This window comes from Acanthochromis polyacanthus, chromosome 3 (genome assembly GCF_021347895.1).
Source record: "Acanthochromis polyacanthus isolate Apoly-LR-REF ecotype Palm Island chromosome 3, KAUST_Apoly_ChrSc, whole genome shotgun sequence".
NCBI classification, from domain to species: Eukaryota; Metazoa; Chordata; class Actinopteri; family Pomacentridae; genus Acanthochromis; species Acanthochromis polyacanthus.
In genome coordinates this window covers 6372797-6392027 of record NC_067115.1, presented here as the reverse complement: position 1 = coordinate 6392027, position 19231 = coordinate 6372797, and the positions used below count along the sequence as shown (strand labels likewise).

The following is a 19231-nucleotide window of genomic DNA, read 5'->3' as shown; positions in this document are numbered from 1 at the left end:
TCAGACACAGATGAAGTTGAGTTTGTCTTGACAGTCCCAGTTCTCCAACAGTCCCTCTTTGGTTAAAGCTCCACAGCGTTTCCTGACTGGACACTGCTGGTCCTGAGCTCCTTGGGACCAGGCGTCATATTCCAGAGGGTTACCGTTCAACCACATCCAGCGGTCACCCAGGAAACGCAGACCCATCCACACCCGCTCACTGACGTTCTTGTGCTTGATCTGAGTGTGGTCCAGAAGCCGATCGGTCTCAGAGAGCAGACTGGGGAGATCACGCTGTTTCTCTCTGCAGTGGCTCAGAGCGTCTTCCCAGGACATCTTCTCCTCCACCACAGTCACATCCATGCAATAGAAGGGGTTGAGATCGCTGCCACTGACATCGAGCCATTTTCCATGCCAAAGAATCAATCCATTGTTCTCACTGCCCCCATAATTATTTGGTTCTCCATCATGCCAGTTCTGGTATGTAACATGTCCCCCTCCTGACCACTTCCAAGCAGTTTTGTTGTTGGGATCTCGATAAAGGCCGATCCATCCATGGTTATAATCTCCTCCTGCAGTTCTTAGAAGCTTGTCTATTTCACTCTGACTATTAAAAGAAGACAGATCAGTGTAATGTTGTCGACAGTAAGCCTGAGCTTCAGGCCAGGATACTCTTTTCTCAATAAAAACATCTTTTCTTGTATCTCCCTCAACAGCAACGCAAAGACAAACCAAGAAGACCATTCTCTCCATGGTCACTGCTCTGTAGCTGAAGCTGACAATGTTTTCTGTGGCTGTCTCTTCACTAAGTGTCATTTAAATCACTTCAGGACATGACTTTGCATGGCTCCATCTTGTCTGCACAAACAAAACATATTCATGGTCAGCTGACAGGTAGAGAAACCAGGCTTTGAAGTGTACGCCACATTTGGTTAAAGTGTTCAGGACCAAAACGTGTTTTCCTTTATCTCCCTCAACAGCAATGGAAAGAAAAATGAAGATGTTTCTTTTCATGGTCATAATTCTGGACCTGAAGCTGACTCTTTTTGTTTTCTGTTTCTTCACTAAATATCTTTTAAATCTTTGAGGATGTAACTTTGCATAAAGAGGTTTTGTTTATACAAACAAGAGTAATTCATTGTAACTTTAAACCAAACACTAAACCAAATGACTCGTTCAAACCACTGATAACTCTGTTCAAAAATACAGGTGGATATAGGAGGAATTTCAGAAAATATTTTGATCTTTGAACCTTGAAAGAAGTCTGAGTTCAGACTGTGGTTTTGTATTTTATTGTAGTAAATCTAAACGAATAGTTTATCATTTTAATAGGAACAAATATTTCAGTGTGTACTCTGAGGTCATACAGCATTGAATCATTTTTAAAATGTACGTGATTTTGCACAGAGGAGTAATCACTTCTGTTGTATACAGGGTCAGTAAGGAGCTACAGACTAGTGTTGTACTTTGATTATGTTTTTAGACATGAGTGTGATCCACTGTGAATTTAAAATGATCATTTTACTGAAAAATGGATGTATTTTCTGTATGTGGGGACACGTGTTCAAATAAATCAATCTGCTGAATGGAAGAACGCTTGCTTTTATCATATGTTGACTATCTGGGATACTTCATTACTGGAACATAAGTGAACACTGTATAAGAGCTGTTCCAACTGACTACGTCACATTTCACCAACAGGTGACGTCATAATGCTACAAAAAGCACGTCAACAGCGCATTATCAGTCAAAGCTTTGTTCAAAGCACAAAATATATGGAAATATGAATTGTTGTCAGCAGTTAAATCTGTAAAAAAATATGTTCAGACTCACAACGTTTATATATCAAATTCAGGATTTATGAAGATAAATGTGAAAAAAGGCTTCATGTCAGATCAGGATAGATTCTAATCAGCTCATCATGAAAGTATTTAAATGTTCAATGACATTATTTTCATGTTTCAGGGGATTCCAGGTTTTTCTTTACAAACGACACGTACAGAGGGAGAATATTTTTGCTGTATTTATTGATCATAACATGTTGAAAAGGTTAAAATGTGAACCAGTTAACATGCCAACCAGCACTGTAACGTCACCAGAGGATACTTTGAAAATCACTGATCTGTTCAAATGTCCTGACATCATATTCTAATTTACATCACAAGACAAGGTCATGAAATGCAAAACCCTTCACCTGACAAGTACAAACCACCAAAAAAAGAAAAAAACAATGAACAAGTGCATCAGTTGTGACATTCATGTTTGAGCTGAAACAGTTTCTTGTAAATAAATCAATGACAGAAGGCGGGAAAAAAACACAGAACACATCATTATTTAGATATTTTTTCATGCTTGCTCTTGCAAACAACAATCAATGAACAAGTTAACATGTTAATTCTCACTGTAACTTTATTCTACAATAACATCACCAGAGGATACTTTAAAAATCACTCATCTATTCAAATGTTCTCACAATGTATTCTAATTTCACTCACAAAACAAGAAACACACAAACCCTTCACCTGACAAATACAAACCAGATAGCAAACTATGGGTGAATCAATGTGGAATCTATGTTGAGACCAAACGTCGAAATTATACTGAAAGCGCAAGGCTGATAAAATGTTGAGTCAACGTTTGCTTACATAGATTACATGTTTGCAAACATAGATTCAACATTAATTAAACATTGACCTGTCAAACATTTTAATTAAACCAAAATACAATGTAGATTCAATGGCATCTTTTAAACACAAACTTCAATGTTGACAAAATGTTGTTGAATCAACGTTGATCCAACCATCATTCTTCAACCGTAACCACAATTCAACCGTCTTAACCCCAATTCAACATTGATTTAACATCTTTTGCTATCTGGGTAAAGTGTGATTTATGGTTGAAAAGCAAACGTTGACTCAACATTTTATCAGCCTTGCGCTTTCTGTATAATTTCTACGTTAGGTCTCAACATAGATTCAACATTGATTCACCCATAGTTTGCTATCTGGGAAACCATCAAACTGGAAAATTACTGATGAATATAGTCTGATCACAGAAAAAGAAATAAATGACAGTTTAGATGAATTTCTATAAGCATCAGTATATGCTGAAGTTAATGTGTTCTTTCTCCAGAATGTGTCAGACACAGATGAAGTTGAGTTTGTCTTGACAGTCCCAGTTCTCCAACAGTCCCTCTTTGGTTAAAGCTCCACAGCGTTTCCTGACTGGACACTGCTGGTCCTGAGCTCCTTGGGACCAGGCGTCATATTCCAGAGGGTCACCGTTCAACCACATCCAGCGGTCACCCAGGAAACGCAGACCCATCCACACCCGCTCACTGACGTTCTTGTGCTTGTTCTGAGTGTGGTCCAGAAGCCGATCGGTCTCAGAGAGCAGACTGGGGAGATCACGCTGTTTCTCTCTGCAGTGGCTCAGAGCGTCTTCCCAGGACATCTTCTCCTCCACCACAGTCACATCCATGCAATAGAAGGGGTTGAGATTGCTGCCACTGACATCGAGCCATTTTCCATGCCAAAGAATCAATCCATTGTTCTCACTGCCCCCATAATTATTTGGTTCTCCATCATGCCAGTTCTGGTATGTAACATGTCCCCCTCCTGACCACTTCCAACCAGTTTTGTTGTTGGGATCTCGATAAAGGCCGATCCATCCATGGTTATAATCTCCTCCTGCAGTTCTTAGAAGCTTGTCTATTTCACTCTGACTATTAAAAGAAGACAGATCAGTGTAATGTTGTCGACAGTAAGCCTGAGCTTCAGGCCAGGATACTCTTTTCTCAATAAAAACATCTTTTCTTGTATCTCCCTCAACAGCAACACAAAGACAAACCAAGAAGACCATTCTCTCCATGGTCACTGCTCTGTAGCTGAAGCTGACAATGTTTTCTGTGGCTGTCTCTTCACTAAGTCTCATTTAAATCACTTCAGGACATGACTTTGCATGGCTCTATCTTGTCTGCACAAACAAAACATATTCATGGTCAGCTGACAGGTAGAGAAACCAGGCTTTGAAGTGTACGCCACATTTGGTTAAAGTGTTCAGGACCAAAACGTGTTTTCCTTTATCTCCCTCAACAGCAATGGAAAGAAAAATGAAGATGTTTCTTTTCATGGTCATAATTCTGTACATGAAGCTGACTCTTTTTGTTTTCTGTTTCTTCACTAAATATCTTTTAAATCTTTGAGGATGTAACTTTGCATGAAGATGTTTTGTTGATACAAACAAGAGTAATTCATTGTAACTTTAAACCAAACACTAAACCAAATGACTCGTTCAAACCATTGATAACTCTGTTCAAAAATACAGGTGGATATAGGAGGAATTTCAGAAAATATTTTGATCTTTGAACCTTGAAAGAAGTCTGAGTTCAGACTGTGGTTTTGTATTTTATTGTGGTAAATCTAAACGAGTAGTTTATCATTTTAATAGGAACAAATATTTCAGTGTGTACTCTGAGGTCATACAGCATTGAATCATTTTTAAAATGTACGTGATTTTGCACAGAGGAGTAATCACTTCTGTTGTATACAGGGTCAGTAAGGAGCTACAGACTAGTGTTGTACTTTGATTATGTTTTTAGACATGAGTGTGATCCACAGTGAATTTAAAATGATCGTTTTACTGAAAAATGGATGTATTTTCTGTATGTGGGGACACGTGTTCAAATAAATCAATCTGCTGAATGGAAGAACGCTTGCTTTTATCATATGTTGACTATCTGGGATACTTCATTACTGGAACATAAGTGAACACTGTATAAGAGCTGTTCCAACTGACTACGTCACATTTCACCAACAGGTGACGTCATAATGCTACAAAAAGCACGTCAACAGCGCATTATCAGTCAAAGCTTTGTTCAAACCACAAAATATATGGAAATATGAATTGCTGTCAGCAGTTAAATCTGTAAAAAATATGTTCAGACTCACAACGTTTATATATCAAATTCAGGATTTATGAAGATAAATGTGAAAAAAGGCTTCATGTCAGATCAGGATAGATTCTAATCAGCTCATCATGAAAGTATTTAAATGTTCAATGACATTATTTTCAGGTTTCAGGGGATTCCAGGTTTTTCTTTACAAACGACACGTACAGAGGGAGAATATTTTTGGTGTATTTATTGATCATAACATGTTGAAAAGGTTAAAATGTGAACCAGTTAACATGCCAACCAGCACTGTAACGTCACCAGAGGATACTTTGAAAGTCACTGATCTATTCAAATGTCCTGACATCATATTCTAATTTACATCACAAGACAAGGTCATGAAATGCAAAACCCTTCACCTGACAGGTACAAACCACCAAAAAAAGAAAAAAACAATGAACAAGTGCATCAGTTGTGACATTCATGTTTGAGCTGAAACAGTTTCTTGTAAATAAATCAATGACAGAAGGCGGGAAAAAAACACAGAACACATCATTATTTAGATATTTTTTCATGCTTGCTCTTGCAAACAACAATCAATGAACAAGTTAACATGTTAATTCTCACTGTAACTTTATTCTACAATAACATCACCAGAGGATACTTTAAAAATCACTCATCTATTCAAATGTTCTCACAATGTATTCTAATTTCACTCACAAAACAAGAAACACACAAACCCTTCACCTGACAAATACAAACCACCAAACTGGAAAATTACTGATGAATATAGTCTGATCACAGAAAAACAAACAACAAATGACAGTTTAGATGAATTTCTATAAGTATCAGTATATGTTGAAGTTAATCTGTTCTCTCTCCAGAATGTGTCAGACACAGATGAAGTTGAGTTTGTCTTGACAGTCCCAGTTCTCCCACAGTCCCTCTTTGGTTAAAGCTCCACAGCGTTTCATGACTGGACACTGCTGGTACTGAGCTCCTTCTTCATATTCCAGAGGGTCACCGTTCACCCACATCCAGCGGTCACCCAGGAAACGCAGACCCATCCACACCCGCTCACTGATGTTCTCGTGCTTGATCTGAGTGTGGTCCAGAAGCCGATCGGTCTCAGAGAGCAGACTGGGGAGATCATGTTGTTTCTCTCTGCAGTGGCTCAGAGCGTCTTCCCAGGACATCTTCTCCTCCACCACAGTCTCATCCATGCAGTAGAACGGGTAGGTATAGCTGGCACTGACAGCCAACCATTTTCCATTCCAACCAATAACTCCATAGGTCTCAGAGCCCTTATAATCTTTAGGATGTCCACGATCCCAGTTCTGGTATGAAACGTGTCCCCCTCCTGACCACTTCCAAGCAGATTTGTTGCTGGGATCTTGATAAAGGCCGATCCATCCTGTGCGAAGATATAGTACTGCAGTTCTTCGAAGCTTGTCTATCTCACTCTGACTATTAAAAGACGACAGATCAGTGTGATGTTGTCGACAGTAAGCCTGAGCTTCAGGCCAGGATACTTTTTTCTCAATAAAGACATCTTTTCTTGTATCTCCCTCAACAGCAACGCAAAGACAAACCAAGAAGACCATTCTCTCCATGGTCACTGCTCTGTAGCTGAAGCTGACAATGTTTTCTGTGGCTGTCTCTTCTCTAAGTGTCATTTAAATCACTTCAGGACATGACTTTGCATGGCTCCATCTTGTCTGCACAAACAAAACATATTCATGGTCAGCTGACAGGTGGAGAAACCAGGCTTTGAAGTGTACGCCACATTTGGTTAAAGTGTTCAGGATAAAAATGTGTTTTCCTTTATCTCCCTCAACAGCAATGGAAAGAAAAATGAAGATGTTTCTTTTCATGGTCATAATTCTGTACATGAAGCTGACTCTTTTTGTTTTCTGTTTCTTCACTAAATATCTTTTAAATCTTTGAGGATGTAACTTTGCATGAAGATGTTTTGTTGATACAAACAAGAGTAATTCATTGTAACTTTAAACCAAACACTAAACCAAATGACTCGTTCAAACCATTGATAACTCTGTTCAAAAATACAGGTGGATATAGGAGGAATTTCAGAAAATATTTTGATCTTTGAACCTTGAAAGAAGTCTGAGTTCAGACTGTGGTTTTGTATTTTATTGTGGTAAATCTAAACGAGTAGTTTATCATTTTAATAGGAACAAATATTTCAGTGTGTACTCTGAGGTCATACAGCATTGAATCATTTTTAAAATGTACGTGATTTTGCACAGAGGAGTAATCACTTCTGTTGTATACAGGGTCAGTAAGGAGCTACAGACTAGTGTTGTACTTTGATTATGTTTTTAGACATGAGTGTGATCCACAGTGAATTTAAAATGATCGTTTTACTGAAAAATGGATGTATTTTCTGTATGTGGGGACACGTGTTCAAATAAATCAATCTGCTGAATGGAAGAACGCTTGCTTTTATCATATGTTGACTATCTGGGATACTTCATTACTGGAACATAAGTGAACACTGTATAAGAGCTGTTCCAACTGACTACGTCACATTTCACCAACAGGTGACGTCATAATGCTACAAAAAGCACGTCAACAGCGCATTATCAGTCAAAGCTTTGTTCAAACCACAAAATATATGGAAATATGAATTGCTGTCAGCAGTTAAATCTGTAAAAAATATGTTCAGACTCACAACGTTTATATATCAAATTCAGGATTTATGAAGATAAATGTGAAAAAAGGCTTCATGTCAGATCAGGATAGATTCTAATCAGCTCATCATGAAAGTATTTAAATGTTCAATGACATTATTTTCAGGTTTCAGGGGATTCCAGGTTTTTCTTTACAAACGACACGTACAGAGGGAGAATATTTTTGGTGTATTTATTGATCATAACATGTTGAAAAGGTTAAAATGTGAACCAGTTAACATGCCAACCAGCACTGTAACGTCACCAGAGGATACTTTGAAAGTCACTGATCTATTCAAATGTCCTGACATCATATTCTAATTTACATCACAAGACAAGGTCATGAAATGCAAAACCCTTCACCTGACAGGTACAAACCACCAAAAAAAGAAAAAAACAATGAACAAGTGCATCAGTTGTGACATTCATGTTTGAGCTGAAACAGTTTCTTGTAAATAAATCAATGACAGAAGGCGGGAAAAAAACACAGAACACATCATTATTTAGATATTTTTTCATGCTTGCTCTTGCAAACAACAATCAATGAACAAGTTAACATGTTAATTCTCACTGTAACTTTATTCTACAATAACATCACCAGAGGATACTTTAAAAATCACTCATCTATTCAAATGTTCTCACAATGTATTCTAATTTCACTCACAAAACAAGAAACACACAAACCCTTCACCTGACAAATACAAACCACCAAACTGGAAAATTACTGATGAATATAGTCTGATCACAGAAAAACAAACAACAAATGACAGTTTAGATGAATTTCTATAAGTATCAGTATATGTTGAAGTTAATCTGTTCTCTCTCCAGAATGTGTCAGACACAGATGAAGTTGAGTTTGTCTTGACAGTCCCAGTTCTCCCACAGTCCCTCTTTGGTTAAAGCTCCACAGCGTTTCATGACTGGACACTGCTGGTACTGAGCTCCTTCTTCATATTCCAGAGGGTCACCGTTCAACCACATCCAGCGGTCACCCAGGAAACGCAGACCCATCCACACCCGCTCACTGATGTTCTTGTGCTTGATCTGAGTGTGGTCCAGAAGCCGATCGGTCTCAGAGAGCCGACTGGGGAGATCAGTTTGTTTCTCTCTGCAGTGGCTCAGAGCGTCTTCCCAGGACATCTTCTCCTCCACCACAGTCACATCCATGCAGTAGAACGGGTAGGTATAGCTGGCACTGAAAACCCCCCATTTTCCATTCCAACCAATCACTCCATAGATCTCAGTGCCCTTATAATCTTTAGGATGTCCACGATCCCAGTTCTGGTATGAAACGTGTCCCCCTCCTGACCACTTCCAAGCAGATTTGTTGCTGGGATCTTGATAAAGGCCGATCCATCCTGTGCGAAGATATAGTACTGCAGTTCTTCGAAGCTTGTCTATCTCACTCTGACTATTAAAAGACGACAGATCAGTGTGATGTTGTCGACAGTAAGCCTGAGCTTCAGGCCAGGATACTTTTTTCTCAATAAAGACATCTTTTCTTGTATCTCCCTCAACAGCAACGCAAAGACAAACCAAGAAGACCATTCTCTCCATGGTCACTGCTCTGTAGCTGAAGCTGACAATGTTTTCTGTGGCTGTCTCTTCTCTAAGTGTCATTTAAATCACTTCAGGACATGACTTTGCATGGCTCCATCTTGTCTGCACAAACAAAACATATTCATGGTCAGCTGACAGGTGGAGAAACCAGGCTTTGAAGTGTACGCCACATTTGGTTAAAGTGTTCAGGACCAAAACGTGTTTTCCTTTATCTCCCTCAACAGCAATGGAAAGAAAAATGAAGATGTTTCTTTTCATGGTCATAATCCTGTACCTGAAGCTGACTCTTTTGTTTTCTGTTTCTTCACTAAATATCTTTTAAATCTCTTGAGGATGTAACTTTGCATGAAGAGGTTTTGTTTATACAAACAAGAGTAATTCATTGTAACTTTAAACCAAACACTAAACCAAATGACTCGTTCAAACCATTGATAACTCTGTTCAAAAATACAGGTGGATATAGGAGGAATTTCAGAAAATATTTTGATCTTTGAACCTTGAAAGAAGTCTGAGTTCAGACTGTGGTTCCTGTATTTTAAATTATCGTAAATCTCAACTAGTAGTTTATCATTTTAATAGGAACAAATATTTCAGTGTGTACTCTGAGGTCATACAGCATTGAATCATTTTTAAAATGTACGTGATTTTGCACAGAGGAGTAATCACTTCTGTTGTATACAGGGTCAGTAAGGAGCTACAGACTAGTGTTGTACTTTGATTATGTTTTTAGACATGAGTGTGATCCACTGTGAATTTAAAATGATCGTTTTACTGAAAAATGGATGTATTTTCTGTATGTGGGGACACGTGTTAAAATCAATCAATCTGCTGAATGGAAGAACACTTGCTTTTATCATATGTTGACTATCTGGGATACTTCATGACTGGAACATAAGTGAACACTGTATAAGAGCTGTTCCAACTGACTACGTCACATTTCACCAACAGGTGACGTCATAATGCTACAAAAAGCACGTCAACAGCGCATTATCAGTCAAAGCTTTGTTCAAAGCACAAAATATATAGAAATATGAATTGTTGTCAGCAGTTAAATCTGTAAAAAATATGTTCAGACTCACAACGTTTATATATCAAATTCAGGATTTATGAAGATAAATGTGAAAAAAGGCTTCATGTCAGATCAGGATTGTCAGAGTGTAGCTCCGCTGAGAGCTCCCACATATCAAATGAAGATATTCACCGAACCAGAAAGACACGGAGACTGTAACTTTTTACTTGCAAGGGTAACAGCACAGTGTAACAAGACACATTAGTGCGAGCTACAAAGACTGCTCCCATACGAAGTTTATTTTATACACAAGCAGAAACGAAAACATAGCATAAGATAAGAAATAGCTCGAGTTACACAAGGGGGTGTGCTAAGCTGTAAGAGTGGAAATATACTGACTAGAAGAGCAAGATGTGTGTGTGTGGGTATGTAATGAAGATTATTCTATAAAGACACTATATACAATCAGTTAATGCCCTAGGGCTTGATTATGATAAATGTATTCTCAAATTCAACTCTAACATTCCCTCCTGTTTGTCATGATCAAGAAGTGTAAAGCTCAGTTAACAACATCTTGTAAAAACATTTTCTGCTGTCACGTCATTAAACTACACTTCAACATCATCATTCTCATCATTAGAGTCACATTGTGGTTCTTCCATTTCAAGTGCAGCATAAGCAATAATAGAAGTAGTTATCATTTTAGAAATTATGGATCTCAAACATGGTAAAATGCAGGTAGCAAAAATGCAAAATAGTAACAAAATACATATACTTATAATTACAAATCTTTTAATAGTCTGAAAAATACCACCAGATGTAAACCAAGAGGTAAAATCCCAGCCTGGAAAAATACCTTTGTCTTCGTTTCTTAAAATGTCTATTTTAATCTCATCCAATTTCTGTCTGATTAAAGTGTAATTGCCTTTGTGATCAGGGATGTATGTACAACAATGGTCATTAACAACTTCACAAACTCCTCCTTGTGCTGCTAAAAGAAGGTCTAAAGCTATTCTGTTTTGGAGTGTCATTTGCTTGATAGCCTTAAGTTCAGGATCGTTTTCTAGCTGATCAGTTATGTCGATTAGTGCGTTAGTGAGATTATTGAGAGAAAACCAAAGTTTATTTACACTTGCGGATAATCTTGATGGACCATATGAAGGAACTAAAGACATAAGAAAACGTTTTGGTTTACTGAAAGCAGGTTGTTGTTCTTCTTTAGTTTCACGGCTTTGGATTCGGTGTGTGTGTATATATGTCCTGTTCTCTAATTGTTGGTCAGTAATGACGATTACAGCAGATTGCAAATGAACTAAGGTACAAGTACCGCACCAATCAAATGGCAAATACCAATAAAGAAGTCCTCCACATTGCCACATCATTTCGGGTGGAGTGGAGATTTTTGGTCCGAGATTAAAGGTTGTTATGTTTCTTCCAGTCCTATATTTATCTTCAGAAAACCACCAAGATGTGTTAAATCCTGCAACAAAGGGAACTGATGATAAGATAGCAGACGAGTTACTGGAAAGTGATATTATATGGATGCAATTAGGTGCTCCTGGTAAGTGATGCCTGTACATATCGCCACAGGTGCGTTGGAGACACAATGGGAAAGGAATGTTAGTTCGTAATGGTGCAATTCCCACTCCTAATGTGGTGTTCGTAGCCTGTGAAAAATTAGTGGGATCCAGCCATTTTTCCTCATGAATAGTACAATTTGGAAACCAGTATGACATGTTACCAGTGAAATTTTTTAGCATTCTGAGTGTGCTTTCACCAAATATACACATTGTTTCTGATTTATTAAGTCCTACAGGAGTGAAAATGGTCTGATGTGTAGCATGATGAGGTAATTGTAAGCACACGTAGCAATTGGTGACATTATTCTGTTGTGCTGTAAAATTCATAGCTTTATACCAGAAGTTCTGTTCCCAAGTCGCTGCCATGGAGTGTTCATGGGTCCTTTTAGTCCTGTGAGTTCCTGTAGAGGAGAGAGAGAGGAAGAGGAACCACAGGAGTGAAAAAGTCACCCCTGCGACTAGCAGAAGTCGCCAGAGAGCCATTCTAAAGTTGGGCGCGGATTAGTTGGGTTCTTCACCGGATTGAGACGTCAGCACCCTATTGTGCTACTGACCCCTTTGTATCGGACTTCCACCGCTACCCCGTCGGTTGATCTGGCTCTGCTTCCAGTTGTATCAGCTTACAGTGCGATTGGTGGATCCACGAGGGCCGTTCAGCAATTTTTATTGCCGTGGGTCAGCAGTATTTGATACGGCCCTTCCCACCGAGGCGACTTCCAATTCTTTCTCCTCAGGACTCTGATCAGGACCCAGTCTCCAGGCTGGAGCTTCTGTGTAGACAAAGGAGAAGAACACTCTGGCAGATTATTGGAACTCTGAACTTCTCTCGTTTTTCACATATGCATCATCCAATCTGCTAAAATTACTTCTCTCTCACTATGATTCAGTGGATTATTGTTTTGTGGAAGTGGAAAAGGTCTCCCATGCACTATCTCAAAAGGTGTTATTGTTGTGTCTCCTGTAGGCGTAATTCTCATCCACAATTTAACCAAGGATAAACAATCTGGCCAAGGCCTCTTGGTTTCTTCCATAGTTTTGGCTAGCCTGTTCTTTATTGTCTGATTCGTACGTTCTACAAGGCCGACGGATTGTGGATGATATGCGCAGTGATTTTTTAGTGAAAAACCCAATGCCTGTGAGCAATGTGTCATGATTGCATTTACAAAATGTGTACCATTATCTGATCTAATTATGGCAGGAATACCATAAGTTGGAAAGTAATGGTTGCAGAGAGCTTTTGCTACAGTTATGGCTGTTATCTTTGGCTGGGTATATTTCAACCCATTTTGAAAACACATCTACAACCACTAAACAATACTTTAGTCCTTTTGATGCTGTTAGCTCAATAAAGCCCATATGAATTGTGTGGAAGGGGTGTTGTGCTGGAGGAAATTGCCCTCTCTTTGGTCTCATATTTCCTTGCGGATTGTTCTTACAACAAATTAAACATTTCCTACAGTATTCCTTGGCAAAGACAGAAAAGTTTACAGCGAAAAACTGTCTCTGTACCATGCATACCATCCCTCCTGTTGAGACATGGGTGAGACCATGGCTCACGAGGGCGGCTGTGGGGAACAGAGAACGTGGAAGAACGGGCTTATTATGAATAAAGGCCATTTTGCAAAACAGCTCCACGTCTGAGCCAAGAAGCTTGTTCAGCCGTGGGAGCAGTGTTTTGTGCGTCCGCCAAGATGTTTAGGTCTACTGAGAGGAAAAGGTCATTCTCAGAACATGGTGTGCCAAATGAAGCTTGTTTCGCAGCAACATCTGCAAGGTTATTACCCCGTGTTATGGCGGAGTCGTCCTTTAGGTGAGACTTACATTTACACAGCGCCAATTTAGCAGGAAACTGAATCGCTAAGAGAAGATTTTTCGACAGAGAGGCATGTGCAAGAGGTTTCCCACCAGAGGTTTTCATGCCCCTGTTATTCCAAATTCGAGCGAAATGGTGGACAGAAGAATACACATATTGACTGTCTGTGTAAATGTTAAGTGATTTCCCTTCAAACATCTTACAAGCGTTAATGACTGCTAGAAGTTCAGCCGTCTGCGCAGAATACGTGTGTGGCAGGCGTTCTGATTTTAGGACCGTAGTTACTGTTGTTATTGCATAACCTACACAATTATTTCCTCGAATGTCTCTAGAAGCAGAACCGTCCACAAAAATATCAGTAAAACCAGATTGTGGGAGATCAAAAATGTCAGGTCGTGGCTTTGTTTCTTCATTTGTCGTAGTCACACAGCAGTGTGGATCTCCATCGCTTTCAGTGGGCAAAAGCGTGCTTGGATTTAAAGAGCTACATCTGTGCACAGTTATATGTGGCTGTGACAACAATGTAGAAGTATAGGTAATGTGACGGGCATGAGTCAGAAACGGAAGATTTGCATGCAGCAGGACTGCAGCCACAGAGTGTGGAACATGGACGGAAAGTGGGTGACATAAAATAATATCTGCAGAGGCAGAAATCGCAAGAGCAGCTGCTGCACAACTTTGTACACACTGTGGGAGACCTGCTGCGATATTATCTAAGCGTTTAGAATAATATGCTACAGGCTTAGGTGTATCACCATGTTTTTGTGTAAGAATAGAAGTCATATGCCCATTGTTTCAGTTAACAAACAGGTCAAACGGTTTGTTGTAGTCAGGTAGAGCCAAAACAACATCAGTTTGCAGGGCTAATTTCAGATTTTTAAAAGCTTCCTCAGCCTGTACAGTCCAAATAATCTCATCTGTTAACGACATGTTCTTGCCATATATTAAATCTTGCAGTGGCTGTGAGAACATTGCGTAATCTGGAACCCAGGATCTGCAAAAATTACAAAGTCCTAAAAATGACATCATTTGTTGTTTTGTTCGCGGCTTTGGAGCATTTTGGATTGCAGTTTTTCTGTCAGTGAGGAAAGACTTGCCATGTTTTGAAAGATTATGGCCCAAATACACCACCTGCGGAGCCCACAACTGAAGTTTGTTTAATGAAACCTTATGACCTGTTTCATGTAAGTGTCGTAACACTGCCATCGTTGTCTGTTTACAGTGTTCCTGCGTGTCTGCAGCCACAAGAATTTCATCAACATACAACAGAAGTTGGCTGTGTTCTGGAATTTGAAATGTTGACATCGAGCACCTGAGAGCCTGAGTGTATATGTGGGGGCTTTCCGTAAAACCTTGTGGTAATCGTGTATAGGTGTACTGTGTACCTTCAAATGTAAACCCGAACCAGTGGTGCGAGTTTGAATGTAGTGGTACAGAGAAAAAAGCATTACTTAAATCTATAACTGAAAACCACTTTTTATCTGAAGTTACTTCATTTAATAATGTATGTGGGTTTGGAACATCAGGTGTAGTTTTCTGTACAGCATCATTCACCGCTCTCAAGTCTTGAACCATCCTCCATTTTCCTGTATGTGCTTTTTGAACAGGGAAAATGGGTGTATTGCAAACGCACTATTCCGTGTTCACAATAATCCCTGATTTTTCCATATCTGCAATAACAGGTCCTATACCTTCTATCGCTGATTGCTTCAGAGGATATTGAGAAATCTGTGGTCGACATGGAGTGGCTGCTTGTACTTCAACAGGTGGAAAATGTTTTATCAGTCCTACATCTGTAGGGCTGTTGGACCAGAGATCACTGGGCAGGGTTTTTTTTTTCAAATTCTGGGTAATCCTCTATAGACAAACAAATTAATGGTCAGGTTTCTTTTCCATTCAAATGTGTGGAGGGTGTGGTGTTTACACACCACCCAAGAGGCTGTCTCATAAACCGCAAAAGTTGTAGTAATTTGGGTGTTCAGCTCTATTACTCTGGTTTGCAGGTCCGCACTCTCATGGGATAGAGTTGTTTTTTTTTTTTTTCCGTCCGTTAAGAAATATGCAACCACATCCATATATTAATATCTTTATATAGTAATACATTTGTACTTTATTACATCTATGCTTTATCAACATGAAATTTTATTTTAGCTTGATCTGTTGAACCGTGTGAAAATTGTTCCTGTGGTCTTAATACTGCATACAGAGTGAAGTGTTTGAAATGTACCAGGCTGAGCTGCATTCCAGAGATAAAAAGAACCTTGAAGCAAAAGCAGCTGAAAAGAAACCATTTTAAGCACTGAGTTCTCATTGTGGTACGAATTAACAGCAAGAATACAGTCTTGGTCTTACAGGAACAATTATCTCACACACCTCATAACAGCTCGTTAGTGAAAAATCTCAAATTCTCGAAACATATGAACAACTGAAAATTAGATTCCTATTTCACTGACCCTATCGCAGGTGTCTATAATCAATGTTACAAAGCAAATCTGACCATAAAGAAAGAGGTCATTTATCTGGTGCTTCAGCTGCCGCGGCGCCTTCGGCCTCCGATGCACCAGGCCGTCGTTGCTGTTGTCTTTGTGTTTTTGTACACTATCTTATCACCTTCTGCTCTGGCTGCACAGGCCTCAGTTTTTTATTTGTTGCTGTATTTCTTTTTTTCCTCTTTGTGCTTCTTCCAGCCATATTTCTGCATAATGAAGCTGTTTTTCAGTTTCTTTTGATTTCTTTTATCAGTTTGTTGTTTTGCAGTTAATTCTGTAAATAGCTCTGTGCAGCCTCCTACTATTAATTTGCTATTAAATTCATATTTCTTTTCCCAATCTGACAAGAATTGTATCGAATCTGGATGCTTCTGTTCTGTTCTGCTTATTTTGCATCGCCTTATAGTGAATGTTTTTTCCTGATTATTTCCCATTTTTGTTTTGTTTTGTTCAAAATTATTTTTATTTAGAATTTGTGGTGTTTTTCAAAATTATTTTATTGAGAATTTGTGAGAAACAATGTGTCATATGCCAAAATTCAGCCCTTGGAAAACAAGCTCCTCGGCCAGCTCTATTAGCTAGTCCGGTTTTCCACTGGGGGTCCAATATCAGGACTAAAGGTCGTTTTAGAGTTTTCACAAAGTCCTCCTAAATCTTAATGACTGTTTACACTCAGTGATTTACTTCAACTGACAACAGCCGTATGTTCACACCGATAGGTTTCAGGCTGTCCGCTGCTTCAATCACTGACCAGTCCTTTCACACTCACAGTTTTACACATGCACACATTTTGTAAGTTTTGGCTTCTCTTAGCTCAGGACTTCACTTTCCTAAAGCGCTTTGTTCGGATGCCGTCAACCTGGAACCCCGCAGAACCCGGACAGGGTTTTAACCGGCCGACATGGAATTCAACCACGGAGGGCTTTCGTCCCCAAACCTAGTTTCAGGGGGCTGTGCACAGACTTCGGTGTCCCTCGAACAGCTCCTTGGGTTCCCAGGTGTATTGGCATCCTTTCTGCGCTTTTTTTTTTCACTCTTTATCTGAAGGATTTCAGTTTTTATTTTAATATGGAGTTCTAAGATGTCTCTCTCATCTAATTTGCCTGAGAAAGTATGTTTCTTTCTCCGTCTTTTTTGACTTATTTTTCCTGATTCTTCCACATATCCTTCCATAAATTTCTCATCGCCTTCTAATACGCTTTGTTTTTGTCCCATAGCTGCTTGTTGTTGAGTTCTCTGGCACGAGACAACGGGAGGACACTAACACATCCTTCTACTGCAGATAAGCTGCAGCGGTGTTAGTTTTTATGAGTCTAGCTCGCCCTTAATCCCCTTGTCACCAGTACGTCGTCAACAACAAGGAAAATAATAAATCAGAAATTCAGCAAGGTATTCTAGACCTTATAATATGCTTGAAGTTCTCAATCACTCTTCACATTCACACCGTGTACACCTTGCCGACGGAATCTCTTTCCTTATGTCGGCGGAATCTCTTTTATCATGCTAGCGGAATCTCTTCCTCACCCGTGGTTCTGATCGGTGTCACTTCTTGGATCGGATCCTTGGATTCACACCCAGCGCCGAGGGACTGCTTTTCCTTTCACTGACCTGGCCACGAATTCACGTCCCAGGATTTTCAGATCTCGCTGCTTGGTGACGATCGCTGTCGACAGACTTCGGTGTCGGCTCTCCTCGACGTCGGGAAGGAATCCTCGGATCTGGCTCGAAGGACCAAGTTATATGTCAGAGTGTAGCTCCGCTGAGAGCTCCCACATATCAAATGAAGATATTCACCGAACCAGAAAGACACGGAGACTGTAACTTTTTACTTGCAAGGGTAACAGCACAGTGTAACAAGACACATTAGTGCGAGCTACAAAGACTGCTCCCATACGAAGTTTATTTTATACACAAGCAGAAACGAAAACATAGCATAAGATAAGAAATAGCTCGAGTTACACAAGGGGGTGTGCTAAGCTGTAAGAGTGGAAATATACTGACTAGAAGAGCAAGATGTGTGTGTGTGTGGGTATGTAATGAAGATTATTCTATAAAGACACTATATACAATCAGTTAATGCCCTAGGGCTTGATTATGATAAATGTATTCTCAAATTCAACTCTAACAAGGATAGATTTTAATCAGTAACTTTATTCTACAATAACATCACCAGAGGATACTTTAAAATCACTCATCTATTCAAATGTTCTCACAATGTATTCTAATTTCACTCACAAAACAAGAAACACACAAACCCTTCACCTGACAAATACAAACCAGATAGCAAACTATGGGTGAATCAATGTGGAATCTATGTTGAGACCAAACGTCGAAATTATACAGAAAGCGCAAGGCTGATAAAATGTTGAGTCAACGTTTGCTTATATAGATTACATGTTTGCAAACATAGATTCAACGTTAATTAAACATTGACCTGTCAAACATTTTAATTAAACCAAAATACAATGTAGATTCAATGGCATCTTTTAAACACAAACTTCAGTGTTGACAAAATGTTGTTGAATCAACGTTGATCCAACCATCAATCTTCAACCGTAACCACAATTCAACCGTCTTAACCCCAATTCAACATTGATTTAACATCTTTTGCTATCTGGGTAAAGTGTGATTTATGGTTGAAAAGCAAACGTTGACTCAACATTTTATCAGCCTTGCGCTTTCTGTATAATTTCTACGTTAGGTGTCAACATAGATTCAACATTGATTCACCCATAGTTTGCTATCTGGGAAACCACCAAACTGGAAAATTACTGATGAATATAGTCTGATCACAGAAAAAGAAATAAATGACAGTTTAGATGAATTTCTATAAGCATCAGTATATGCTGAAGTTAATGTGTTCTTTCTCCAGAATGTGTCGGACACAGATGAAGTTGAGTTTGTCTTGACAGTCCCAGTTCTCCAACAGTCCCTCTTTGGTTAAAGCTCCACAGCGTTTCCTGACTGGACACTGCTGGTCCTGAGCTCCTTTGGACCAGGCGTCATATTCCAGAGGGTCACCGTTCAACCACATCCAGCGGTCACCCAGGAAACGCAGACCCATCCACACCCGCTCACTGATGTTCTTGTGCTTGATCTGAGTGTGGTCCAGAAGCCGATCGGTCTCAGAGAGCAGACTGGGGAGATCAGTTTGTTTCTCTCTGCAGTGGCTCAGAGCGTCTTCCCAGGACATCTTCTCCTCCACCACAGTCACATCCAT

The 19231-nt window shown here is 39.4% G+C and overlaps 5 protein-coding genes across 5 annotated transcripts; all 5 read right to left on the bottom strand.

Annotated features, from left to right (window-relative positions):
* Positions 1 to 342, bottom strand: LOC127533294 (rheacalcin-2-like). The gene has a single exon (XM_051945919.1). It carries the CDS (start codon positions 340 to 342, stop codon positions 1 to 3), a length of 342 nt encoding a protein of 113 aa, XP_051801879.1.
* Positions 343 to 3117: 2775 nt separating this feature from the next.
* LOC127533293 (rheacalcin-2-like) lies at positions 3118 to 3459 on the bottom strand. The gene has a single exon (XM_051945918.1). It carries the CDS (start codon positions 3457 to 3459, stop codon positions 3118 to 3120), a length of 342 nt encoding a protein of 113 aa, XP_051801878.1.
* A 2301-nt stretch (positions 3460 to 5760) lies between these two features.
* LOC127533292 (snaclec 5-like) lies at positions 5761 to 6093 on the bottom strand. Its single transcript, XM_051945917.1, has one exon. The coding sequence runs from the start codon at positions 6091 to 6093 to the stop codon at positions 5761 to 5763; it is 333 nt and encodes a 110-aa protein (XP_051801877.1).
* Positions 6094 to 8394: 2301 nt separating this feature from the next.
* Positions 8395 to 8727, bottom strand: LOC127533291 (snaclec 5-like). Its single transcript, XM_051945916.1, has one exon. It carries the CDS (start codon positions 8725 to 8727, stop codon positions 8395 to 8397), a length of 333 nt encoding a protein of 110 aa, XP_051801876.1.
* A 10120-nt stretch (positions 8728 to 18847) lies between these two features.
* LOC127533290 (rheacalcin-2-like) lies at positions 18848 to 19231 on the bottom strand. The gene has a single exon (XM_051945915.1). It carries the CDS (start codon positions 19229 to 19231, stop codon positions 18848 to 18850), a length of 384 nt encoding a protein of 127 aa, XP_051801875.1.